General features: G+C 42.4%; 4 protein-coding genes and 1 long non-coding RNA gene across 8 annotated transcripts; 2 read left to right on the top strand and 3 right to left on the bottom strand.

Moving 5' to 3' along the window:
* Positions 1–5,043: 5,043 nt before the first annotated feature.
* Positions 5,044–10,035, bottom strand: LOC148326467 (coiled-coil domain-containing protein 13-like). Of its 3 annotated transcripts, none has more exons than XM_088310885.1 (11): positions 9,599–10,035; positions 8,858–9,003; positions 8,654–8,796; positions 8,501–8,581; positions 7,864–7,977; positions 7,679–7,783; positions 7,021–7,170; positions 6,787–6,954; positions 5,861–6,070; positions 5,721–5,803; positions 5,044–5,363 (listed from the first exon to the last, which is right to left on the bottom strand). In XM_088310885.1, exons 1-11 carry the CDS (start codon positions 9,631–9,633, stop codon positions 5,327–5,329), a joined length of 1,272 nt encoding a protein of 423 aa, XP_088167011.1. In that variant the 5' UTR covers positions 9,634–10,035; the 3' UTR covers positions 5,044–5,326. The 3 variants fall into 3 exon arrangements, with proteins under 3 accessions (XP_088167011.1, XP_088167013.1, XP_088167012.1); XM_088310887.1 differs by having other exon boundaries at positions 9,789–10,035; XM_088310886.1 differs by having other exon boundaries at positions 9,796–10,035.
* LOC148326466 (uncharacterized) lies at positions 9,632–13,694 on the top strand. The gene is made up of 3 exons (XR_015846125.1): positions 9,632–10,149; positions 11,281–11,392; positions 13,380–13,694. It is a non-coding gene; the product is annotated as an uncharacterized LOC148326466 (long non-coding RNA).
* LOC148326465 (coiled-coil domain-containing protein 13-like) lies at positions 10,195–14,368 on the bottom strand. 2 transcript variants are annotated; one of them, XM_088310884.1, is made up of 10 exons: positions 14,243–14,368; positions 13,531–13,687; positions 13,307–13,458; positions 13,031–13,173; positions 12,872–12,952; positions 12,501–12,614; positions 12,316–12,420; positions 11,252–11,401; positions 11,010–11,186; positions 10,195–10,894 (listed from the first exon to the last, which is right to left on the bottom strand). In XM_088310884.1, the coding sequence occupies exons 1-10, from the start codon at positions 14,247–14,249 to the stop codon at positions 10,688–10,690; spliced, it is 1,293 nt and encodes a 430-aa protein (XP_088167010.1). In that variant the 5' UTR covers positions 14,250–14,368; the 3' UTR covers positions 10,195–10,687. The 2 variants fall into 2 exon arrangements, with proteins under 2 accessions (XP_088167010.1, XP_088167009.1); XM_088310883.1 differs by having other exon boundaries at positions 12,872–13,173.
* Positions 14,369–14,703: 335 nt separating this feature from the next.
* higd1a (HIG1 hypoxia inducible domain family, member 1A) lies at positions 14,704–17,459 on the bottom strand. The gene is made up of 4 exons (XM_088310894.1): positions 17,298–17,459; positions 16,913–16,987; positions 16,191–16,325; positions 14,704–16,023 (listed from the first exon to the last, which is right to left on the bottom strand). Exons 2-4 carry the CDS (start codon positions 16,980–16,982, stop codon positions 15,950–15,952), a joined length of 279 nt encoding a protein of 92 aa, XP_088167020.1. The 5' UTR covers positions 16,983–16,987; positions 17,298–17,459; the 3' UTR covers positions 14,704–15,949.
* Positions 17,460–18,926: 1,467 nt separating this feature from the next.
* On the top strand, positions 18,927–21,018 carry LOC148326463 (5-beta-cholestane-3-alpha,7-alpha-diol 12-alpha-hydroxylase-like). The gene has a single exon (XM_088310881.1). The coding sequence runs from the start codon at positions 18,942–18,944 to the stop codon at positions 20,499–20,501; it is 1,560 nt and encodes a 519-aa protein (XP_088167007.1). The 5' UTR covers positions 18,927–18,941; the 3' UTR covers positions 20,502–21,018.
* Positions 21,019–21,106: the final 88 nt, after the last annotated feature.

Below are 21,106 nucleotides of genomic sequence, written 5' to 3'. Positions count from 1 at the left end.
ACCATTCTACCGTGCTACTTTTTTGCTCCATTTTGAACCTTGCGGCTAATACAAGGGTGCGGCTTTTCTGTGGATTTTTTTTTCACCACTGGGGGCGCTCTATAGTTCAGAAAATACGTTAATTAAATCTCGATTTTGCCATGTTAAAAGGCACTATTTTAACAATGAGTTTATGTACCTTTATGTCCATTCACCGGACAAAATTGTTCAGTACATGCAGCAAACAACTCATTTTTTTCAACACAGAAAATTGCGGCTGTATTTTTTTTTTTTTAGAGCTACTGCGGTTTATAGACTGGAAATGATGGTATTTTTTATTATGAAAACTTGATGTACTAGAGAAAAAAGTTTACTTGCACCACTGATGGAAATATGTTGAGCATCATTTCAAACTGGTAGCCCTTTGCATTAACCAGTACCCTTGAGGTGGCTCTCACGTTCAACAAGGTTGGTGACCTTTGACCTATGGTAAAACAGCTTTATCCTTGGTCATGCTCCAGCTGGATCGAGCCTGAAGAGCGAGCATGCGCAGACGATGCAAATCCATTCAGAAGGCATGACGACGTGCGACGGTCGTGTCAAAACATGAGCATTCGCGTGCATGCCGCAGAGCGGAACACGTCCGCGCACACAAAGCACCCGAGGCTCAGCTGGCATGACCTCAGCCGATTACGGTTGTCTATGTGTATGTGAGAGATCTCTCACTCTCGCTCGCTCACGTCCGAGAATCGCCAGCAGCAACATGTGATCGTCGTCATCATCATCATCATCATCATGTCGCACACGCACTCGCCACGATACGATACGATACGGATGTCTGCGTTGCTGACATTGCAGCCAATGAGTCAAACTTCCAGGCTCGTGTTTGCGCAATCATGTCAATGCACAAAATGCCAGGCGACGGATTATTCCAAATGGCACACAGCGTTTCATATCAAACGCAACGTGTGGCGGACGAGTGGTTGAGTGAAAGCACGGCTCGCCACGCTGCCACCCGGTGAACTATTCAAGATCATCCTCCATCCTGGCCGAGATCCGTGCAGCATGACATGAGAGACTCGTTCGGCATTACGGCACACTGAGAATATGCTGGAATCAGCGAGCCCGGCTAACGGACCGGACCATCGTGCTGATGGAGTCTCGGTAAACGGAGACAAGACTGGTGGCGGTGAATACAGTTGTGTTCAACAGCAGCCATGACAAGTTATGCAACACAAAACTACTACACAGCAAATGTATTCTCATTTTATGCATACTATTACATATGTTTCAAATTCTTTACATATTTGTTACTCGGCAGAAAGAGTGCGTGTCCTTTATACAAAGAGCATCGGCAATTAAAATTCTTGTAAACTCCTTCAGCGTAAAAGTGACGTGAGTTTTAAAACATTTACTACCATTGACGGCTAAAGACGTCAAAGATCCATTTTTTTTTTCTTTAACTTGGCTGCCAGTGAACGAGTTAATCATCCATCTACAGCTGGGGTCATCAATCCTGTTCCTGGAGGTCGGGTGTCCTGTCCGCTTTCCATCTCTGCCTGTTGCAACACACCCGATTCAAAGGATCAGGATCGTTATCGAGCTTCTGCAGATCATCGGTGATGGGAGAAGGGACAGGACAGCGGCCCTCCAGGAACAGGATTGACAAAGTTGTGCTGCATGCAGCCTATCCCACAGATGGGAAACACGAAATGAACAAGGACACGCAAACTCCAAACTGGGATGCTGAAACTCAGATTTGAAACCAACCTCGGAAGTGTCAGGCAAATTTGATTAGCACACGGCCGCCAAATCATTTGTTTTGAATTCCATGTTGGATGTCCTCACATGAAACCAGTTCTTGGCTCAAAAAAAGGATGTGGACTACTCGGCTAGTGTCTGGCCTGGCACTTGCAGTCCAATTAGTGCGGGCTTCTCATTAGAAGGAAGCGTTTTGTTGACTTTGCATTAAATGCAAATGATGGACGAACGGCGAGTGAAGTTCACAGACGCCTTCATACGCCGAAGGAACGGCTACGTTTAAAGCTCGCACAGGCCGCGCTGTTTGCTTTAGCTTTCTGGACGCGGTCAGTCAGTCAATGGTCAGCAGGAACGAGGGAATACCTCCGAGAGGAGACGGCCGCAGAAAGGAGTCATTCAAAGCTGGAATGACAAATAGCTGAGGCTGTTTACGCACGCCGTGTTGATTTAACTGGCGCGTTGGGCATCTTGGAATAAATCTGCAGCGCTCCTGCGTAATCGGGCGCCATAAAACAATATCAAAAGTGTTTTTTGGTGCTTGGGGGGAGGGAAGTCATTTACCGGAATGCGATGAGACTCGTTAGCGGCTGAGGTCGCGGGCGCAAGTCGAGACGCTCAAACAAACTTGTTTTTGGGGATTTGGGGAAAGTCGGTTTGAAAAGTTGGACTCGTCGCCAACGTGTGCTTCACTACACTTGAAATTGGAACGAGAGTTTCCAGGAAAAAAACGAGCGTGAGGTTCCAAATCGTCAACTGCCGTTGTGTGTGACGTCACACGACACACACGCGCACAATAGAACCAAAATTGACAGGAAGATTGAAAGAATGTGAAAAATCCAAATCTCACAGATGAGGCTTTCTGCTATGACAAACAACTCAACTCTTGGGTGTGTTTTGTTTTAATGAGCAAAGTTGTTGCCGTGTTCAAAGGCACTCTTAACAATCTGTTGATGTAACTTTTTTCTGCATTCACAGTACAAAATCGTTTTGTAAACTGGTTTATCAACTCGAAAAGACCAGAACGGTTCTAGTATAAAACTTTGACAATACTCTCGAATGACTAGTGATGGCAAAATGAAGCTTTAAATTTGCTTCCTGAACCAGTTGTTATATTTTTGAGTCCTCTAGGTGGCACTGTTGGTTTTAAAAAATATCAAGTCGGTGTGCTTTCAGTTTAATGTTGAACAGAGAGTGCGCCATCTACTGGACTCCAAAAATACTACAACTGAAGCAGATTTGAAGCTTCATTGACCCGTCACGACTAATGACTGACGGTGATTTATTTGACTGCCCGCGCCATCCTCCCAACAAAAACAAGTATTTAGTTCAACATTTTCCCTGGACCATGTCAACTATTTGCTCCATCAACATCCTTTCTGACGCACATTGCTACTTTTGATACATATTTGGCAAGGCACGGCAGCAGGACGCTCGCTCGCCGCTAAAGAAACAGGCGCTATCTCCGCTGGCAAGAGTGAGTGATAACCGGCAGCCGAGCAAAGCGGGGCACGCGCCGAGGGGCGCTCGGCTTCCGACGTGCAAACACGCACAAGGGCCGACTTTATTGGCCGTCGTGATATTTTTGTCTTGTGGCCTAGTGAGGATATAAGCGGGAAAGAAAACGGATGGATGGGTCTTTTCTTTTTTTTTCCCCGCCGTGTTCCGATGCCGACCAGCCAATCTCCCACCGAGCCACGGAAGAACCAGCGCGGTATTATGAAGCCGCACGCTAAATCGGCCGTGATTTTAAATTAAGCGTGAGGACGAAGGAGGAGGAGGGAAGCAAGCAAGTGGCGGGTGCCGTTGAAATCCTTTTGGCAAGGTTGGAAGCAAACAAGTTTGAATGTAAGGTTCACCGAGGCAAAGACGGGTGTTCAAACTACGGCTCATGGGCAGCAAACTGAAAATAGTCGGGTTTTGTGAGTTTTTCCTTGCCCTCCTGGGGGTTAAGATCGGGAATGTCGATTGTGGCTATGTAAAGCCCTTTGAGACTGTCTGTGATTAAGGGCTATACAAATAAAATTGACTTGACTTGACTTTAACAGAAATGTGATGGAACAGCTTTTCAAAAATAAAAACACTGCATCCAAAAACTAAATACTGGCTCACCGCATTGGCTTCATCATGTTTAATAAATCAAAGGTGAAGGTCAAGCAGCGCTTTTTTATTTTCCCGTATGTGCCCCCCCCAGAGAATTAAGTCGGACACCTCTATTTCATGTGGAAACGCCAGCGCCGCAACGCGACTTCCCACGTGAGCGATTAGCTCCGAAAGAGGCTTTGGAGCCCCAATCGCTTTGTTTTCGGCAAAAAATATTCAGGCTGCATTACCGAAAGGTTATCCTTGCACGTTCAGACATTGTTCATTGAAAATATAAAAAGTCCACGCAGTGGTTTGATGAATTACGACCTTCACAGATGCGCTGCTCCTGCTGGAAAATTATATATTTGAAAAAATTAATTCCCTTACGGCGGTAATAAAAGCTGTCCTTTTATTTCCATTGCATGGTCCCTCCGGAACGGAACTTTGGTGTTCTTGAACATTTTCAAATAAAGACGCCAATGAAAGTTTTATGAAACATGACAGGCCACTCGTGTGACTTCAAAAGCCTGCATCAGTTTTTCCAATAATTGATGCATGAATAATGACTTAAAATGGAGATCAAATGTAGAAACATTGTGACTTCAAAACGGGCGATTTGTTGACTGTTCCTCCATTTTTATGTGTCGTTTGAGATATTTTTATGTATTTTTTTAGATATACTTCAAAACTGTGCGCTTTTGTAACGTTTGAGTACACACAGCACTAATCTTACGGGTACTTTTTGGACTCTGGAAATACTTTGTCATGCAAACAAACAACCGCAATTTTTACCCATTTGATTCAAAAAGTAGGTGTTTTTTTTAACAGGTCCTGATGACTCCACTTTGCTACTCAAGTGAGGCCAGCGAAGGAAAGAACAATCACAATCGACCTTAGGAGGTCTTCAAAACGGAATAAGAAGGTCACGCTCGAGTGGCGGAACATTGGTGAGGAGTAAAAGGAAGACAAAGATGAGGGGGCGAGGGGGGTGAGATGAGCGGAGCCCGTTACCGCCGGCTGCCGTTTGTCACACGTGGCATGAGAAGGTAAGAACGTGAACGGGGGCAGCAAGGCCAAGTTGCGCCATGTCACAGAGCCTACAGGAAGCCGCGCTCGTCTTGTCGCATCACGTCAGCGTTAAAGCCGCGGGGTCAACGCCACCAAGCGTTGCCCTCGGTGGCTCGCTTTTCCTCCAGCTCAACGGCCAGCACTCCGCCCCGCACCCCCCACTTGCTTGGACCTAAAACATCAGGGCTTCGGTAGTGGCGCTGGACGTCAAGGTAGAAGGGAAAACAAGGACTAAAACGCCACCTCTCCATGTCACCACGCTCCAGCAATGCAATTACTCCTGCTCGAGCGCCACTGTCACGCTGCTGCTCATGTTTTGCCTGCGAATACCTCTTCAGGTTCCGCAAATTTTCACCCATGGATGAGTCCATACAAACGGCGGGATACTTGAGGTCAGTTGCTGTGGTCATGGAGGTTCTTCGGCTGATGAAAACGTCTACAAATACCACGGCCCGTTGACAGCAAAGGTAGAACTGTGGAGGAAGAGGAGACGAGTTCAGGTACACAAACCTGTATGAAGGAGCACTTGGAACTATCGGAAAAAAAAGGCACAACGAGATTATTAAAGAAAAAAGTTTCAAAATTCAGGTTATAGCATTGCAAGAAAAATATTTTTGAGGAAAGAAAATATGTACATTTAATTTTATGTTTTCAATTAGTCAGAAAATGCTGAATTTAGAGTTTCACAGAAAAGGGTCTGAAAATTATGTACATATGATATTCGTGTTTTTATTTTATTGCTAAATATATTTACCCCTCCCCAAAAATAATAAACAATTAAACAAGATTGAAACATAATGGATACATTTGCGTGTTCCGATGACCATTACCGTGGAGATGTTGTTTTCTTGTCAACAGCGCCCTCTTCAGGGGAATGTGCAGAAATGCTCACACTGCCCTGACTTTCCACATCCTGTAAAAGTTGCAGGTTGTTTGTTTGTTCCAATCAGGCATTAGATTTAGTTGTCACCTTGACTGAAAGATGCTGGATCTTTTCCTCTAATTCCTTGATGATGTCTTCTTTGTCGGCGACCACGTGGTACAAGTTCTGGATGAGCATGTTCTGGATGGAGAGCTCACTGCTCAATGGCGCGGCCGCGTTGGGCTGGGACGGTGCGTTCTCACCCTCCAGTTGTTTAGTCAGTTGACTCAGCATCTCCTGCATTTGAACCTTCTCCTTCTGCAGTGAAAAAAAAAGACGCAGCACACTTAAGCAGTGTTATGACAAAATGTGTTAAGAAACTGAAGTTCACTATCTTACATTATGAATTTTGTTTGAACTAATAAACGTGAATTTTAAAAATACATTTCATCCCCCAAAATTCTAAAGATACAAATTTTAAAACGAAGTCATTCAATAAAAGTAATGTCTCAAAATTGTGATCATTGGTAGCTCAAAAAACTATTTGGACAACAAAAATAAATCTTGTTTAAGGAAAAATAGGAACATATTTTTATTAAAATCATTTTTAAAAACTTTAATCTGGAAAAAACATCTTCAAACATTGAGATTACTTTATTTGTATTCATAAAAACAAGTTTAAAATGAAAATATGAAATATTTTTACTTTTGCAGAAATTGAATGGGTACCGCAACACCAAATTATGTGATCCTTTTACAAAAATACTTTTCAGATATCCTTCATAAAAATCTGAAAATAAATTATATCCTTATGATAAATATTCATATTCAGCAAATACTTTGAGATGCTTTTGTTGGACAACAATGAAATTATTAAATATCTCGATCATAGTCATATTTTGTTTTGAGGTTCTTTATAACCTCAGAGGCTTTATTTGTTTCTCCAACTGCATGACAAAGCAGACCAAGCACTCTTGCGGGGCCTCACACAGCCCACGAGCCGCAAGTTTGCCAACAATGTGATAACGTCTTACCAGCAGAGCTTCCACCAGCTCGTCGTCATGTTTACTTTTAACTAGAGCGGCGGATATCTGAGCGGCCTTTTCCTCGGACAGACATTTAATCCTGGCCTTGGAGGCTTCCAGTTTCTTTTTCATATCTTCATGTTCCTTCTGAAGGCCTTCATAGCTGGCTGAGATTCTCTGAGAAAAAAAAAGACAAGGCAGGGTTTTTATCCAGCAATGAACGCAATTGTAAGGTACACGCACCTCAAATGCTTCCTTCTTTTCCTTCTCCATTGTACGGAGGAAGCTGATGTTTCGACCCTGAGTTGAGATTTTAGAAGCGTCCTCTTCCACGCTATGCGCGTTGGATCCTTGAGTCATCGCCTTCTTCAGCTGCTGCTCAAGGTCACGTACCTGTCGCACACGCACACACATTGCACGCGATCAGATCGCCTTTCTCTCACCTAACCTCACGCTTTCTGCCTGTAGTTATTTTACTAGATTTGAATCGTTTAGTCTCATTGCTCCATCGGACGCGAGGTACCGTCAAACGAGCCAAAGTTGAGCATTTCACTCCGTTGGTGATGACGTTCGGAAAACGTAAACGTGTCCAATATTTATGATGGCAAATCCTTATGTGGGTGTGGTCAACACAAGACTATCTGTGTGATTTGTGAATTAAGTTTGTTTATCAGTTGTCTCTAAAAATTAGTCGGAGCAATTATCCTGTGGTGTGCGCCGTTAAGAGTTTTTTTATTTTATTGTGTTGTATTCCTGCTTTTCTGGAATGCAGACTCGGTTTTTAGACAAGCTAACAGTTAGCGTAGCTTCTTCTTTTTTGTGTGCATGTATATTTGGCTTCTCTCACGTTTAAAAACTCAATAAAGCCGTTAAAAAGCATGATGTATGCAGCACGCTTTACCCTTGATTGAAGGGCCAGTATCTGTTGCGCACGTCCTCGAAAGCTCCCCGCGGAGCTCAGTAACTGCGGAATGTTGGCGTCTTCCCCGACCTCGCTTATCAGAACCTGCAGCAAGAGAATTAATGCCACATTGGGATGTTTTGTAAAATGTGTTTGGCGATCACAATAGGTGAGATGTTTTGGACCTTCTGAGCTAGTTTCAATTCTTGCTTCAGAAACTGAATCTGGTTGCGATATTCTGTGACTTTGAGCTGGGCGGCAGATAATTTGTCCTTCAGAGACTTCATCGCCGGATTCTCCTGGTTTCACGGACAAAGCAATCAGTCGGTCTGATTAGGACACTCGAGAAAACAACACTTGAACACAACAACATATTTTCCAATAAAAAAAAAATGATTAAATTGTGTTCTCTAAATAAAAAAATTAAGCGTTTAAAAAACTAGGAGAAGTAAAATAATGGATTCATAAATAGATTTTAAAAAAACTAAAGAGGAATACTTCAAATTATAAATGCAAATTATAAATATATATATATCAATACGAGGGCGTAATACTGTCAAACTTCAAATGTAAGAGGAACACAAAAACAAATGACATAGCCATAATGGAAAAGTATTCACATTTGCAATTATCACGCAAATGGAAGAATAAGTTAGAACAAAACAACAAAGAATGAAAAACAAACAAAAAAAAAAAGCCTGTCGAATTCTTCGTTTGCAAATGCGGTACGCAGACCAAGTTTTGTGAAACTTTTTTCCCGACAAAAGATTTTACGACCTCAAGGGCATCTACTTCAGAGGCTTAGCGCCTAAATGAACTTACCCCACAGTCTTTCAATGAGTTTTGCTTCTGCATGTTGACATCTATCTTTTGTCCCGATAGTGAGAGCAGAGCAGCCTGCAGCTGTGTGAAGACGCAGGGCAACAATTAACTCATAGAAATGATATAAATCTTTGAAATGACATCAAGACCGACCTGCTGATCAAGCTCCTTGAGTCTATTGCTGTTTTGTTTGGATTTAGATCGCTCTCGTTCTATTTCCGACGTCAACTCTCGGTTCTTCTTGGACAACTCCACAATCTTGACGGCGGCCATGTCGCCCGCTATGCCCGCTGCACCTAAAATATCCCTTCTTGTTTTATATTCAAATACAAAATAATTATATCATAACAAACATACCCGCCAAGGCCAACACTCGCTCGTCGTCCAGTTTCTTCTTCATCTGTTTGACTTCAATATCCTTTTCAGTGAGCAGTTTTATCAGACAGTCGTTTTCATCCCTCATGTCCCTCAGTTGGTTCAACCAGCTCTCCTCCTGCTGCTGTCTATTGGAAACACAATCACTGACAATGAGAAAATGAGCAGAAAAGTGTCCACACTTGTTTTCATTTCGTGGTTACTGCTAAAAATTAAATATGTCAATAAATGTTTGCATGGCCCAGCACATAAATAAATGTTGGTATTTGTGACATTGACAAAAAAAGTTAACATAATTGTGTTGAAAAAAAGGTTTGTCAAATTTAAGTCAGAGCTGTTAAATATTAAAAATATTTTAGCATTATTTGGTTGACGAATAATAGGACGGATGATCATAATAATAATTGAAATGAACTAGTTCTCGCAGATAAATCTAGTTGTCATGAAAAGAAAAAGTGAAATACAACGATAGCTTGATAGTTAAAGTATTTAGGGTTATAAAATAATTTACTTTTTAACTCCCAAATTGTTCTCAATCAAGAGTTTGTTATTGCATGTTTTCCTTCCCTACGACTTCTCATAGCTAGTAAATTAGCTAGCAGTTTTGAGCCCGGAAATTGTTTTAAAGTTAACGCCTACGGATAAATTTTTTTATACCGAAAATCAAAACCCCCATAACAAGTTTTCATTGTCTTGAAAAAAATAATTTACTGTAAAACTCACATTTGGTTCTCCCAGTCGATATTTTGATTTTGCATTGTTGCGTTCGGGAAATTGACCCTAAACGTTAGCTAGCTATCTTTTTTTTGCAGGAAAATGAAACACAACACACAACATTTGCTTGAAATATTGACAGCGAGTGTTCATGACCACTCTCGGGTGTGTTCGCTTCAGTTGCGCAAAAAAGCATTACCGCTTACTCGCAAGAATGTCAGCCTTTGTTGCGCAAAAGCATTACAGTGCCACAGTCAGGAATGCTGCCCTTTGTTGCGTATTTCCCTTTCTAACGTAATTAGGATTAGCAACACCTTGAGTTTACGTCATATATTTGGTCTTAAAAAAAGTCCCTCGAGTGAAGTATTTTAAAGAAAAATGAACACCACAGCATTGCGAAAGAAACGCGCGATTTGCTTTCGCCCGTGTTCTTCGACAGCCGCTTACCTGCCAGCCGTGTGCGTGTGTGGGTCCGCCATATTGGAGTGGTACACACAGCAAAAGAGATGAACTATCAACAATAGAAAATTGTGCTTCACGTAAAACTGGCAAGAGTCAAGGTAAGGTAGATGTACATTTTCTATTTTATTTGAAAATGCCATGAATGTGTATTGAGGCAAGGCACATATTTTCCTTAACACAAATCTCAAGGCACTTTACCAAACAAAAATGTCCTAAACATTTTGTACGTATGTGTTGGATGAAAAGAAATTTAAGGGCACTTAATTGTTCTGCCTGTCACTATACGTCACTGACACAGATGGATGAACTAAGACATTATATTGATATATATTGAATCCTTAATAAGTCAAATTTGATCATTTCCCACATCACAATAATGTGGGAAATTACATTCTAAAGGACCAAACACATACAGTACTGTAGGCTGTGGTGTTCTAGTATTTACAAAAAAAATCAAACAGCTTCACATACGATAAAACATTGGTTACATTACTTGCATTGATGAATATCAGTAGAATATTAGCATATCGTTTTATGTAGTTTAGAATATTATTGAAATCTTTATAATCCAGTGCAGTGCTAAGATTATTTCACTTTTTTTTTCCGATCCCTTTTTAGACTGATCAATTTTATTCGTCAGCAGTCGTCACTGGAAAGCTGCTTAATTTTCTCCTCTAATTCTTTAATGGTGTCTTCTTTGTCAGCTATCACTTGGTACAAGTTCTGAATGTGCATCTTCTGTGCGGAGAGCTCGCTGCTGAGCGACGGTCCCGAGCTGGGCTGGCTCGGTGCGCTCTGCCTGGTGAGCTGGCTCAGCAGCTCCAGCATGCGACTTTTCTCCTTCTGCCATGGAAAGATGGAGATGAAGAACATGAGTAGTATGTTTTTTTTGTGATATGATCCGCCTCTCCTCACGAGGGTCGCGGGCGTCGGGGTCGACGTTTTTATTTTAACTTACCAATATAGCGTCCACGAGCTCGTCGTCGTGTTTGCTTTTCAGCAGCAGAGAGGAAGTCTGAGTTTTCATGGTTTTTATGTCAGCAGACAAACATTTGTTCCTCGCTTTGGAGGCTTCCAGCTCTTTCCTCACTTGATCGCGGTCTCGCTGCAAGGCTTCGTAGCTTTCCGAGAGCCTCTGGAGAAGAGTGGCCGTGTCAGTACATTTCCGTTAAAGGTTCGACAAAGTCCTGATTAACCCACCTGAAAGGCCTCCCTCTTTTCCTTCTCAGCGCTGCGGCTATAGCCCACGTATCGGCCCTGGCTTTTAGGAGGAACGCCTGATTGTTCTTCTTCATCCATGTTCAACATGCTTGATGGAGGCGACCTCAGCTGCTGCTCCAGGTCACGCACCTGTCACACACACACACACTAATCCATTTAGATCATCTTATTTTGTAGTTTGTTTGTCTCTTTGGGAACAAGATGTCTCAAAAGCAGTGGCGGGCCGTGCATTTCACACGTCGGCCTTCAGTGAAGTCCTACTTAGTCCGACTTGAATAAATCCCCCTCATAATACCGTCATTTATAACACCACGGCTGGACAAATAATATACAGAAACACACTTACGCAGTACTGACTGAGTGTTGAACGACCTAGCTTCTCTTGAAAGGTCCGTCTTGAAAATGGCCGCGCAAGTGTATCTGCAATTAAATCCACACTTTTGCCTCCTTCGGCCATTGTGGTTTGAAAAAGAAAAAAAAAGATCAAGAATATATTTCAAAATTTCCAACGGTTGCTCTGAAAGCCCCCTTGAGACACAGAACAGACGCCCCCACGATTGTATCTGAAGGCCTCGGACGAATAGTGCGTGCTACTGGTATCATGAAATCTGCCCGGCAACACCAGCGAGCTGAATCCTGATTGTATAAAATTTCTAACCCAAAGAATTCAACACTAGGATATAATCTGACATCAATGTGAAGAATATGACCATGATTTCTTGATTATGTTAGGCCAGCAGAGAACGCCTTGAAGGCCTTGACCGCCCACCACTGCTCAAAAGGTTACGAAATATTAACTAGCAAGCACAAATTGTGTTTTATAGAACACTTTGTTTCCAGTCCTGTATTGCTTTCATGGTGTTAGTTTGGTTTATTTGTGAATTCACTGGACAACAAAAAAACATGTCGCCAATATAAAATTATTCTTGGCAAGAAACAACAAAAATGTCAGTATACAGAATCTGTCAACAAAAATGCCGTGGAGACGATATCACGAGCTGATACATCAACAAAACAAATGTGAGCTCTATTTTCCTTCTTACCCGCGATTGAAGAGCGAGAATCTGCTGTGCACGTCCTCGAAAGCTCCCCGCACAGCTCAATAACTGCGGAACGTTGACGTCTTCGCCAACCTCGCTTATCAGAACCTGCAGCAGATGCCATTCACAACAAATGAGGTTGCGTGCAAAACGTGTGAGCGGATCACGTTCGACGTGCTGCTTTGCACCTTCTGAGCCACTTTTAACTCCTGCTTGAGAAACTGAACTTGGTTGCGATACTCGGTGACTTTGAGCTGGGCGGCAGATAATTTGTCCTTCAGGGACTTCACCGCTGGGTTCTCCTGTTTTACGGATAATTAATTATTCCAATTAGGGTGATTAAACTCGAACAAAAAAAACATGAACAGTCGAAGCGCTAAAGTGGAACACGACAGCGTATTTCTCATTAGAAAAGAACGGAAAAAGACAAATCTGTTGAGGGTCGAACCTCAGCCACCATTTATTAATGATGTAAATTCAATCTTTGGAGTAACATTTTGACATTCTTTAATGTCAAAACGTCCCACTGAATTTAACAAGTCATTTGAGTGAACTTGACCTCACAATCTTTAGATGAGTTTTTCTTCTGCAAATGGACGTCAATCTCATGTCCTGGTAGTAAGTGCATGGCAGCCTGTAACTGTAGCAAGAAAGAAGGAAATGAATGAGCTGACAGACATTGTGACGAGGACAAAAAACAAACAAACAAAAGATTCACGTCAGTCTCGAGGGCTTTGATTCGATTGCTGTTTTGTTTGCATTTGGCCTTCTCTCGTTCCACTTCAGCAGTCAGCTCTCGGTTCTTTTTGGACAACTCCACGATCTTGACGGCCGCTGCATCGCCTGACATGCCGGACACGCCTAAAACGCCACGAGAAAAAATTCAGTTTTTGAACATTTGAAGTCAAACATTTTCAGCAGAATTGATCAGTCGGTTTGTGGTATAAAAAAAAGTGGTACGTTGGTGCATCTTTATAAAATAGGACACACATACCAGCCATGAGAAACACCCTCTCTTTCTCCCATTTCTTCTTCATGTGTTTGAGCTCAAATTCTTTTTCGCTCAGGAGTTTGAAGAGGCGACCGTTAACATCCGTCAGCTCCCTCAATTGGTCCAACAAACGTTGACGCTCATCCCGTTCAATTCTACAGGAAGTGATGGACAAAAGGTTAATGAATGGAAGGTAGCGACTGTTTTAACATTTTTGACTTTCTCACCGGTCTACAACGTTGTCTGCTGGAGTACTTTGGCTCACTAAGTTCAAATGCTCATTGAGAAATGTATCCTTGGCTTTCATGTTGTCCAATTGCTGTTTACAATGTTCCGGAAGCTGAAGATTGGTCACTCTATTGCCATAGTCCATCTGTGATGCCTCTGTTATGAGGAGAAACAATAACGATACCACACAAAGTAGGTGGTTGTAAATAAAAATATATTATTTTTCATAATTGTTTTAAAAAATAAAGTGTGAACACATGCATTAAATATTGCGTGAAGCCATTACATTATTTGTGAGGAATCAAAAACGTGCACATGAAAATATTCATCCAACCCAATTTACACCACTTTTTTTTTATGTGTAAGAGGAAGGAAGCCGGTGTATGGGGGGGAAACAATACAGGAAGGTCAAAGGTGATATTCAAATCAAAAACTTTAAAATAACATTTAAAATAAGTGTGCAATTCTAGACGTATACTATCGTAAAGCAACCTGCGTCAAAATATTCTAAAGTACAACTCTTGAAAAAATGACTAGCTCTAAAACAGAATCATGTTTGTTTCAGAGATATATGATTAGATTGTGCAAGTATTCGATTCGCCGTCTGGCAATGTTTCTTCAAAACAGCGTGAAGGAAATTTATTTTTAGGTCCCAAAAGTAACATTTTCTAGAAAGTGGATTTAAAGAACTGAAGTATATAATTCACTTACCTTCCATTAAATCTCGTCTTGGTTTACAAAAGGGGCTGTTTTATATCTGCTTGGTGAACAGAATACTTTGCAAAGGGTTTCCTGAACCGCGACAGCTGCATCCATAGCAACGACCCTGCCTTGACGAGATCTCGCGAGAACGAATGGCTGGACAGTTCACGCTTAAGATACCGATTTAGCAAACTTTCATTTTGATTGGATTTTTGAAACTCACTCAACTTGCTATGTGAGTATTATTCTATAAGGGCGCAGTTTTGATAACCAGATGCCAGGAAAAAAGGTTTAAGTCTTTACCTTCATTTGTTGTCAACAAAATGGCATTTCCGGCAGTGGTGTGACGTCATTTCTCGAAGTAATCAATTTTTAAAATACTAATTATTTTTCCGTCAATCAAAAGCTACAGAGTGACAAGATCTGCACGGCGAGTCGAAAAAAATAAATGGTAGAAAATAGGATTCAAATATATTCCAACACTTTATGATCATTTATTTTTCAGTGACATGGAAACAGCATACATTACAAATACTGAAAACGCATGAACATACTCATTTGGAAAGAGCTACTTGTCACGAAAGGCATTTCAGCATGATCTGACAAAACCCGTCTATCGCATAAGGCATTTCAGTAGAACAAAGCATGTTATATAATATCCTGTAGTTCACGTACATTATGCGTAGCGCATCACTTGCAATGAAAATTGCACCCACATCAGTGTAAAACGTGATACTGTATTTGCCCTTGACAATCAACTTATACTGAACCCAATGAATAAATTATTATATTAAGCATCATGAATACATCACATGCCTGTGCGGGTTTTCTCCGGGTACTCCGGTTTCCACCCACATTCTAAAGACATGCATGGTAGGTTGATCGAACAATCTAAATTGTCCCAAGGTGCGATTGTGAGCGGGAGTGGTTATCTTTGCGTGCCCTGCCATTGGCTGGCAACCAGTTGTGGTTGTCCCCTGCCTACTGCCCGAAGACAGCTGGGATAGGCTCCAGCACGCCCGCGACACTCGTGAGGAAAAGCGGCTCATATAATGGATGGATGAATACTTCACAACTCCAGGATTTTGATCCTCTCCCGGTGCTAAAGGTGGTCTTTACCCATACATATGTGGGCTGAAAAAATAAGTTAGACAGTTTATTTTCAGCAATATCAACTAAAATACTGAATGGGCTCAACTTGAGTTCCAGAGATTTCCGGCTGGCCGCCGCTTAGTCCTATTCCCGATCACATTACATCATCCATTTGCCAATGTATCTGTTGCATTTGTCTTTTACTGGTTAGATAATACAAGGGTTGTCCAAAGTTGGCTATGATGTGAGGAAGGTGTGTAATAAAAATACAAAACCCCAATATCAGTACTTTAACAATGATACATCAAACGAGACAAAAACAACAAAAGGGAAACGTTTTGGGTTTTTTTCCAATAAAGTCCTAGCGTTTTCACATCCTATAAATATATTTTAACTACTTCAATCCCACACTATTTAAAACTAAAATAATAAACTGTTCTTAAATAATCAACAATTATAATTACAAACTGTGTGCAGAAGATGCTGATAGTTTGACATACAGTACTATTTTGCAGACGGTAATTAAATCTTATATTTACTTGCGCATTGGTGCAATCTATCAGTAGAAAAATAAACCTTAATATGAGGTCATATTAAGGGACGTTAAATAAAAGGAGAACATGTTCACTTGGACTGGGTGGGTCTCTGTTCTTCTCTTGGTTTGGCAAAGAAGTCCCTGTACATTGTATAAATGACACCTACAAAAAAAAATAACGACAGTTAGATGATGAACACCAGTATGTATTGTTCAAACTTGTTAATATCAAAGCTGGCACTGGTGGTGGACCTTTCCCATTCCCATTCCCCCATTTGGGGCCATTTGACAGTACGTCTGTTTTTTTTTTATTTCTGGCTGCATACATACCGACAGTCATGGCTCCCACCACAAAGCCTTGGGCGGCCACGCGCATGTGGATCAGGTGCACGGACATTTTAGTGTCCCCACGATTTTTCAACTTCCACAGTCTGTAGCCCACAATGGCGAAGAAGCCGGCCATTCCTGCAACAACCGCAAAAGAATGTTTTTCACATTTTCTAAAACCATTTTCTCAAATAGAACTCATATCATGAACTATATTGTATATACTGTAATTATCTTGGATTACAGAAAATATTATCCATAGCATTAGTCACTTTTAATTCAATTTTAAAACATTTTCCACCAACAAACAATAATATAATGAACACACTATAATAATATATTACAGTCGACAGGGCATGATTGTATTGGCAATACAGCGCGCATCTATTCAAGTGAATGGCACAGTAATATTTTCATTTTCCTGGCCTTTACTTCAGCTTTGCAAAACGTCTGAGACACGCCCACCAACAGAAGTGTGTATCAGTGGCAGGGATTGAATTTTTTTTTGTTTTTCCAGATGTGTCACTCTTTCATGTCGCTAAATAGAATTATGTAATTAGCAGTGGCCATCTGCTTTGCAGGAAGGTTGTCAGCAGTCATCGTTCAAACAATAACAGCCATAAGAGGGAGAATTTGAGTATTTGAGGTGTGACACTGCCTCTTCAGTTCGAGATCCATTCATTGAAGTTTACGTGATGCAATCGAGGTAACTGGCACGTACTCACCCACAGGAACGAATGGATTCTCTTTGGCTTTTCTCATAAATTTCGACTCGTTCTCCTCGTAGGCAGACATTGTAACTGGACATAAGAACGTGTAGAACAGGAGTAAGAGTTGTGTTTGCTTAGCATCTTCGCTTAAACATGCTCTTCAAGGTTCAAGCTAATAGAAAGCACAGAGGTTACGCATGAAGGACAAGTCACGTTAGACATGGTCAAAATGGTTAAACAATACCTAAATAAATGTCACGAGAGTGATTAGAAGCACACAACACGTGATCACCATTTCGATTATCATACAGTTCCAACCAAAAACTTTAACACAATTGACAACAGAGGCGGAATTTAGTTGTAGCGGTTACAGTAAGCAATTGTTTCAAATCAGACTCACCTGCGTGTAAATATTAACGATATTGGACAAAATTTTGAGTCAAATCTCTAGCTTTCGGAATCTTGTCGGTTCCCAAGTCGCACGCACGTAGAAGGAAATGTACGGACTGCTTTCGTGATGTAACTTGCGGCGCATGCAAATGTGACGTCACAGGATGCGTGAATAGTGGTGCGTTCGCAGACACGAGTAAAAATGGCAACAATGTTTGCCAAACACTATGGTAGACTTCTTTGTTCTTTGGTAAAATGAATGCTATAAAGGTTATTTGTGTCGAATAGTATTTCCTCTAAACTTTAGATAGATGAATGATAAAAGAAAGACGGAACAATAGACCGGAAATTTAATTTTCTATTAAATCCTACGATTGAACGCAGCATCGATTGTACAACGTGCGCAAAAATCAAAGATAGTCAGTTACAACCAAGATAGTTACGGTAAATAGCTGGCTCGTAAGATAGCGTTCACTTTATTGTCGCATAAATGACGCAGAGATAAAACATACTGAATCAGCTTCTCAAATTCTATGCATCGCGTTTATGCTCTCGCCGACTAAAAAAAAAGGTTTCACCGATTCACTGATCAAACGAAAACGGAAGTGGAACATTGTTACTTTTACTCTTTGCGATGACGTAATTTTCAGCTCGTCATTGATGTGGAAATCGCACGTTCTTGACGTTTTCCCTTTGGGGTATTATTTTTACGTTTTTAAGAACTGCTATTTTTGTAAGATGTGCAAATGTTAATAGAGTCGTTACAATTTACTATATTCTTTACAGTTTGGGATCTGTTAGGAACTAATGGCGAGGAAATGAGTGATGTAAAAAATAAAACACGTCAATATATAATCATTTGGCAGTCATTTCCACCGATGTGCCCATCATTTTACTTTTGAAATGAGTTGATTAAATTTTAGAGAGACTTCACGTTGACACCGTGCGTCCCACACAAACTGTCAAACTACTCTACATAAAACTGATGAAATGACTTCATCTACCTCCTCACTGATGGAACTGCCTGGCGAAAGCCTGTATTGTCACATGCTTCCATTAGGTGGCGCCACATGTTCAGGCTACTTAGGCGTCTGCAAAGGTGCATTTCCAAAGGTCCTCTTAAGACTGTATGGAAAATAATTTTTTTGCAAGAATGTGGGAAATTGTCGAGGACACCTGTGAGCGAACAAGCACAGTCCTTAATTTGTTGCTGCTATAACCGGCCAGCATTTTGGGTCACTTTTTGGTAAGGTGCATAAAAATCACTACAAGTAAAAGTTAAGATTCATTTCGATTAAAAAAAAAAAAAAAGCGTGAGGTACACAATCTGTGTCATATTTGCAGGCAACTCTTTTTTGGGGAGGGTATTCTACCTTGAGATAGTGATCAGCAACGAGCAACATTAAGTATTTAAGTTGGTCAATAGCAAACTGTTTCTACTTGAATGACCGTAAAGCTGGATTTCTCCACGAACTTGACCATTACAAATGAATAACAACACATGAAGTCTAATTGAGAGCAAATGTGGTTCAGAGTGTACATTCTGCATGCAACTATTCATAAATGGAAGCCTGCCATGTTCCGGGAAAACTGAAACCTATGGGAGGAGCCAAAAGAGCATTTATACGCAGCGTGTGGACCTTCACTCCAAAGCATGCTCGTTCCGTCACAGGGATCAGTCATGGGAGGGCTCGTGCTGCCGATCCTCGTTGCGCTCTTCACAGCACTGATGGGAGGATTGTATCTTCTCGGAGTGTTCAGACGGCGGAGGCCCGGAGAGCCCCCACTGGACAAGGGTCTCTTCCCTTGGCTGGGCCACGTCTTGGAGTTCCGCAGGAACACGGTGAAGTTCCTGCAGAGGATGCAGAAGAAGCACGGCGACGTGTTCACCATCCAGCTGGGCGGCTTCTACGTCACCTTCCTGCAGGACCCCTTGTCCTTTGGGCCGTTTGTCAAGGAGAGCCGGGAGAAGCTGGACTTCAACAAGTTCGCCAAGCACCTGGTGAACAGGGTCTTCGGCTACTGGTCGCCCCACAGCGAGCATCACATCCTGCAGCAGTCCAGCAACAAGTACCTGAAGGGGGACGGTTTGGAGGTCCTCACACAGTCCATGACGGCCAATCTTCAGAACCTGATGCTGCACAACCTCGGTAAAGAGGAGCAAGCGTGGACACAAGACGGGCTCTTCATGTACTGTTACAATATCGTGTTCAGGGCGGGCTACCTGTCTCTATATGGTAACGTGTCCCCAAAGTGCGAGGACGGCGAGGAGAAAGCCAAAGAGAAAGACAGGGTGGAATCCGAGGCCTTGTTCTACAAGTTCCGGAAGTACGACCAGCTCTTCCCGAACCTGGCGTACGGCGTCCTGCCTCCAAAGAGGAGGCTGGAACTACGAGGGCTCATGGACTACTTCTGGAACGTCCTGGCGGTGCGCAAGGTGAAGGCCAAAGACAACATCAGCGGTTGGGTGTGGGAGATGCAGCAGGCCCGGGAGGAGATGGGCATGGACGAGGCCATGATCGACCGGTTCATGTTCCTCCTCCTGTGGGCCTCGCAAGGCAACACGGGCCCATCGGCATTCTGGCTGCTCCTCTACATCATGAAGCACCCGGACGCCATGGCGGCCGTCAAGGGCGAGGTGGACCGGATCGTCCGCGAGTCGGGCCAGGAGGTGAGGCGTGGCGGGCCGTTACTGAACCTGACGCGCGAGATGTTGTTGAAGACCACCATCATGGACAGCGCGGTGGAGGAGACCCTGCGACTCTGCGCCGCCCCCCTTCTCACCCGGGCCGTGCTTCAGGACATGACGCTGAAGATGGCAGACGGCCGCGAGTTCCTCATCCGCAAGGGGGACCGGATGGCGGTCTTCCCTTACAGCGGCGTGCAAATGGACCCGGGCATCCACCCCGACCCGACGGCCTTCAAATACGACCGCTTCCTCAATCCTGACGGCAGCAGGAAGACGGAGTTTTACAAAGACGGCAAGAAGGTGAAGTACTACACCATGCCGTGGGGCGCCGGCGTGTCCATCTGCCCGGGTCGCTTCTTCGCCACCAACGAGCTCAAGCAGTTCATCTTCCTCATTCTGGTCTACTTTGACTTGGAGCTTCTGGATCCTGAAATGGAGATCCCCGGAATAGACGTCCGGCGATGGGGCTTTGGAACCATGCAGCCCGACAGAGATGTCCGCTTCCGATACAGACTCAGATATTAAACGGCAAGCAAAATGAAGACTATTTAAAGGGCGATGCAATCACATTTAAGGCCTCTCATTCACGATATACCACCAGAATCTTTTATCACGATATTTTCAAATAAGTCGATCAATTTCTTTTTTTGTGGCGAGTGCAACCGCTCGAAGTGAGTCAAATGTACATAAATGCATTGTTTTAAGTGAAGGTCACAAAGTTTGAAAAAAATAAATAAATAAATCAAAGTCCGGAAAGGAGTAAGAGCGCCCCTCGGCATGCACAGAGCTGCGTTCGACACACTTTGTGATGAAAAACACGTGTGCACGATGATGCTTTTCTCGTAAAGTGCCGGACCACTCAACATACTTGTCAGATTTGTGTAAAATAACTTGGAATCATCAAGCAATATAATGCTCACAGTTGAAACTAGCGTCACACAGCATATTTTTTTTTTTTTTGTTTTACATTCTTTGATCAACAGGATGTGTGAAGTGTATACTTTCCTCGTAAAAAATAAAGTATGAAAGTACTTGTGTTTTATTGATGGTTAATATTTGTGTGGTAATTGCTCGGAGAAATCAAAATCTAATGTTTGCCCGCACCAAAAACGTTTCTTTATCTCCGACGT

Source organism: Idiotropiscis lumnitzeri, chromosome 12, assembly GCF_059441095.1.
Source record: "Idiotropiscis lumnitzeri isolate Australia: NSW breed Sydney's pygmy pipehorse chromosome 12, RoL_Ilum_1.0, whole genome shotgun sequence".
Taxonomy (NCBI): Eukaryota; Metazoa; Chordata; class Actinopteri; order Syngnathiformes; family Syngnathidae; genus Idiotropiscis; species Idiotropiscis lumnitzeri.
The sequence above is the reverse complement of the archived record's forward strand: the minus strand, read 5'-3'. Positions and strand labels throughout refer to the sequence as shown.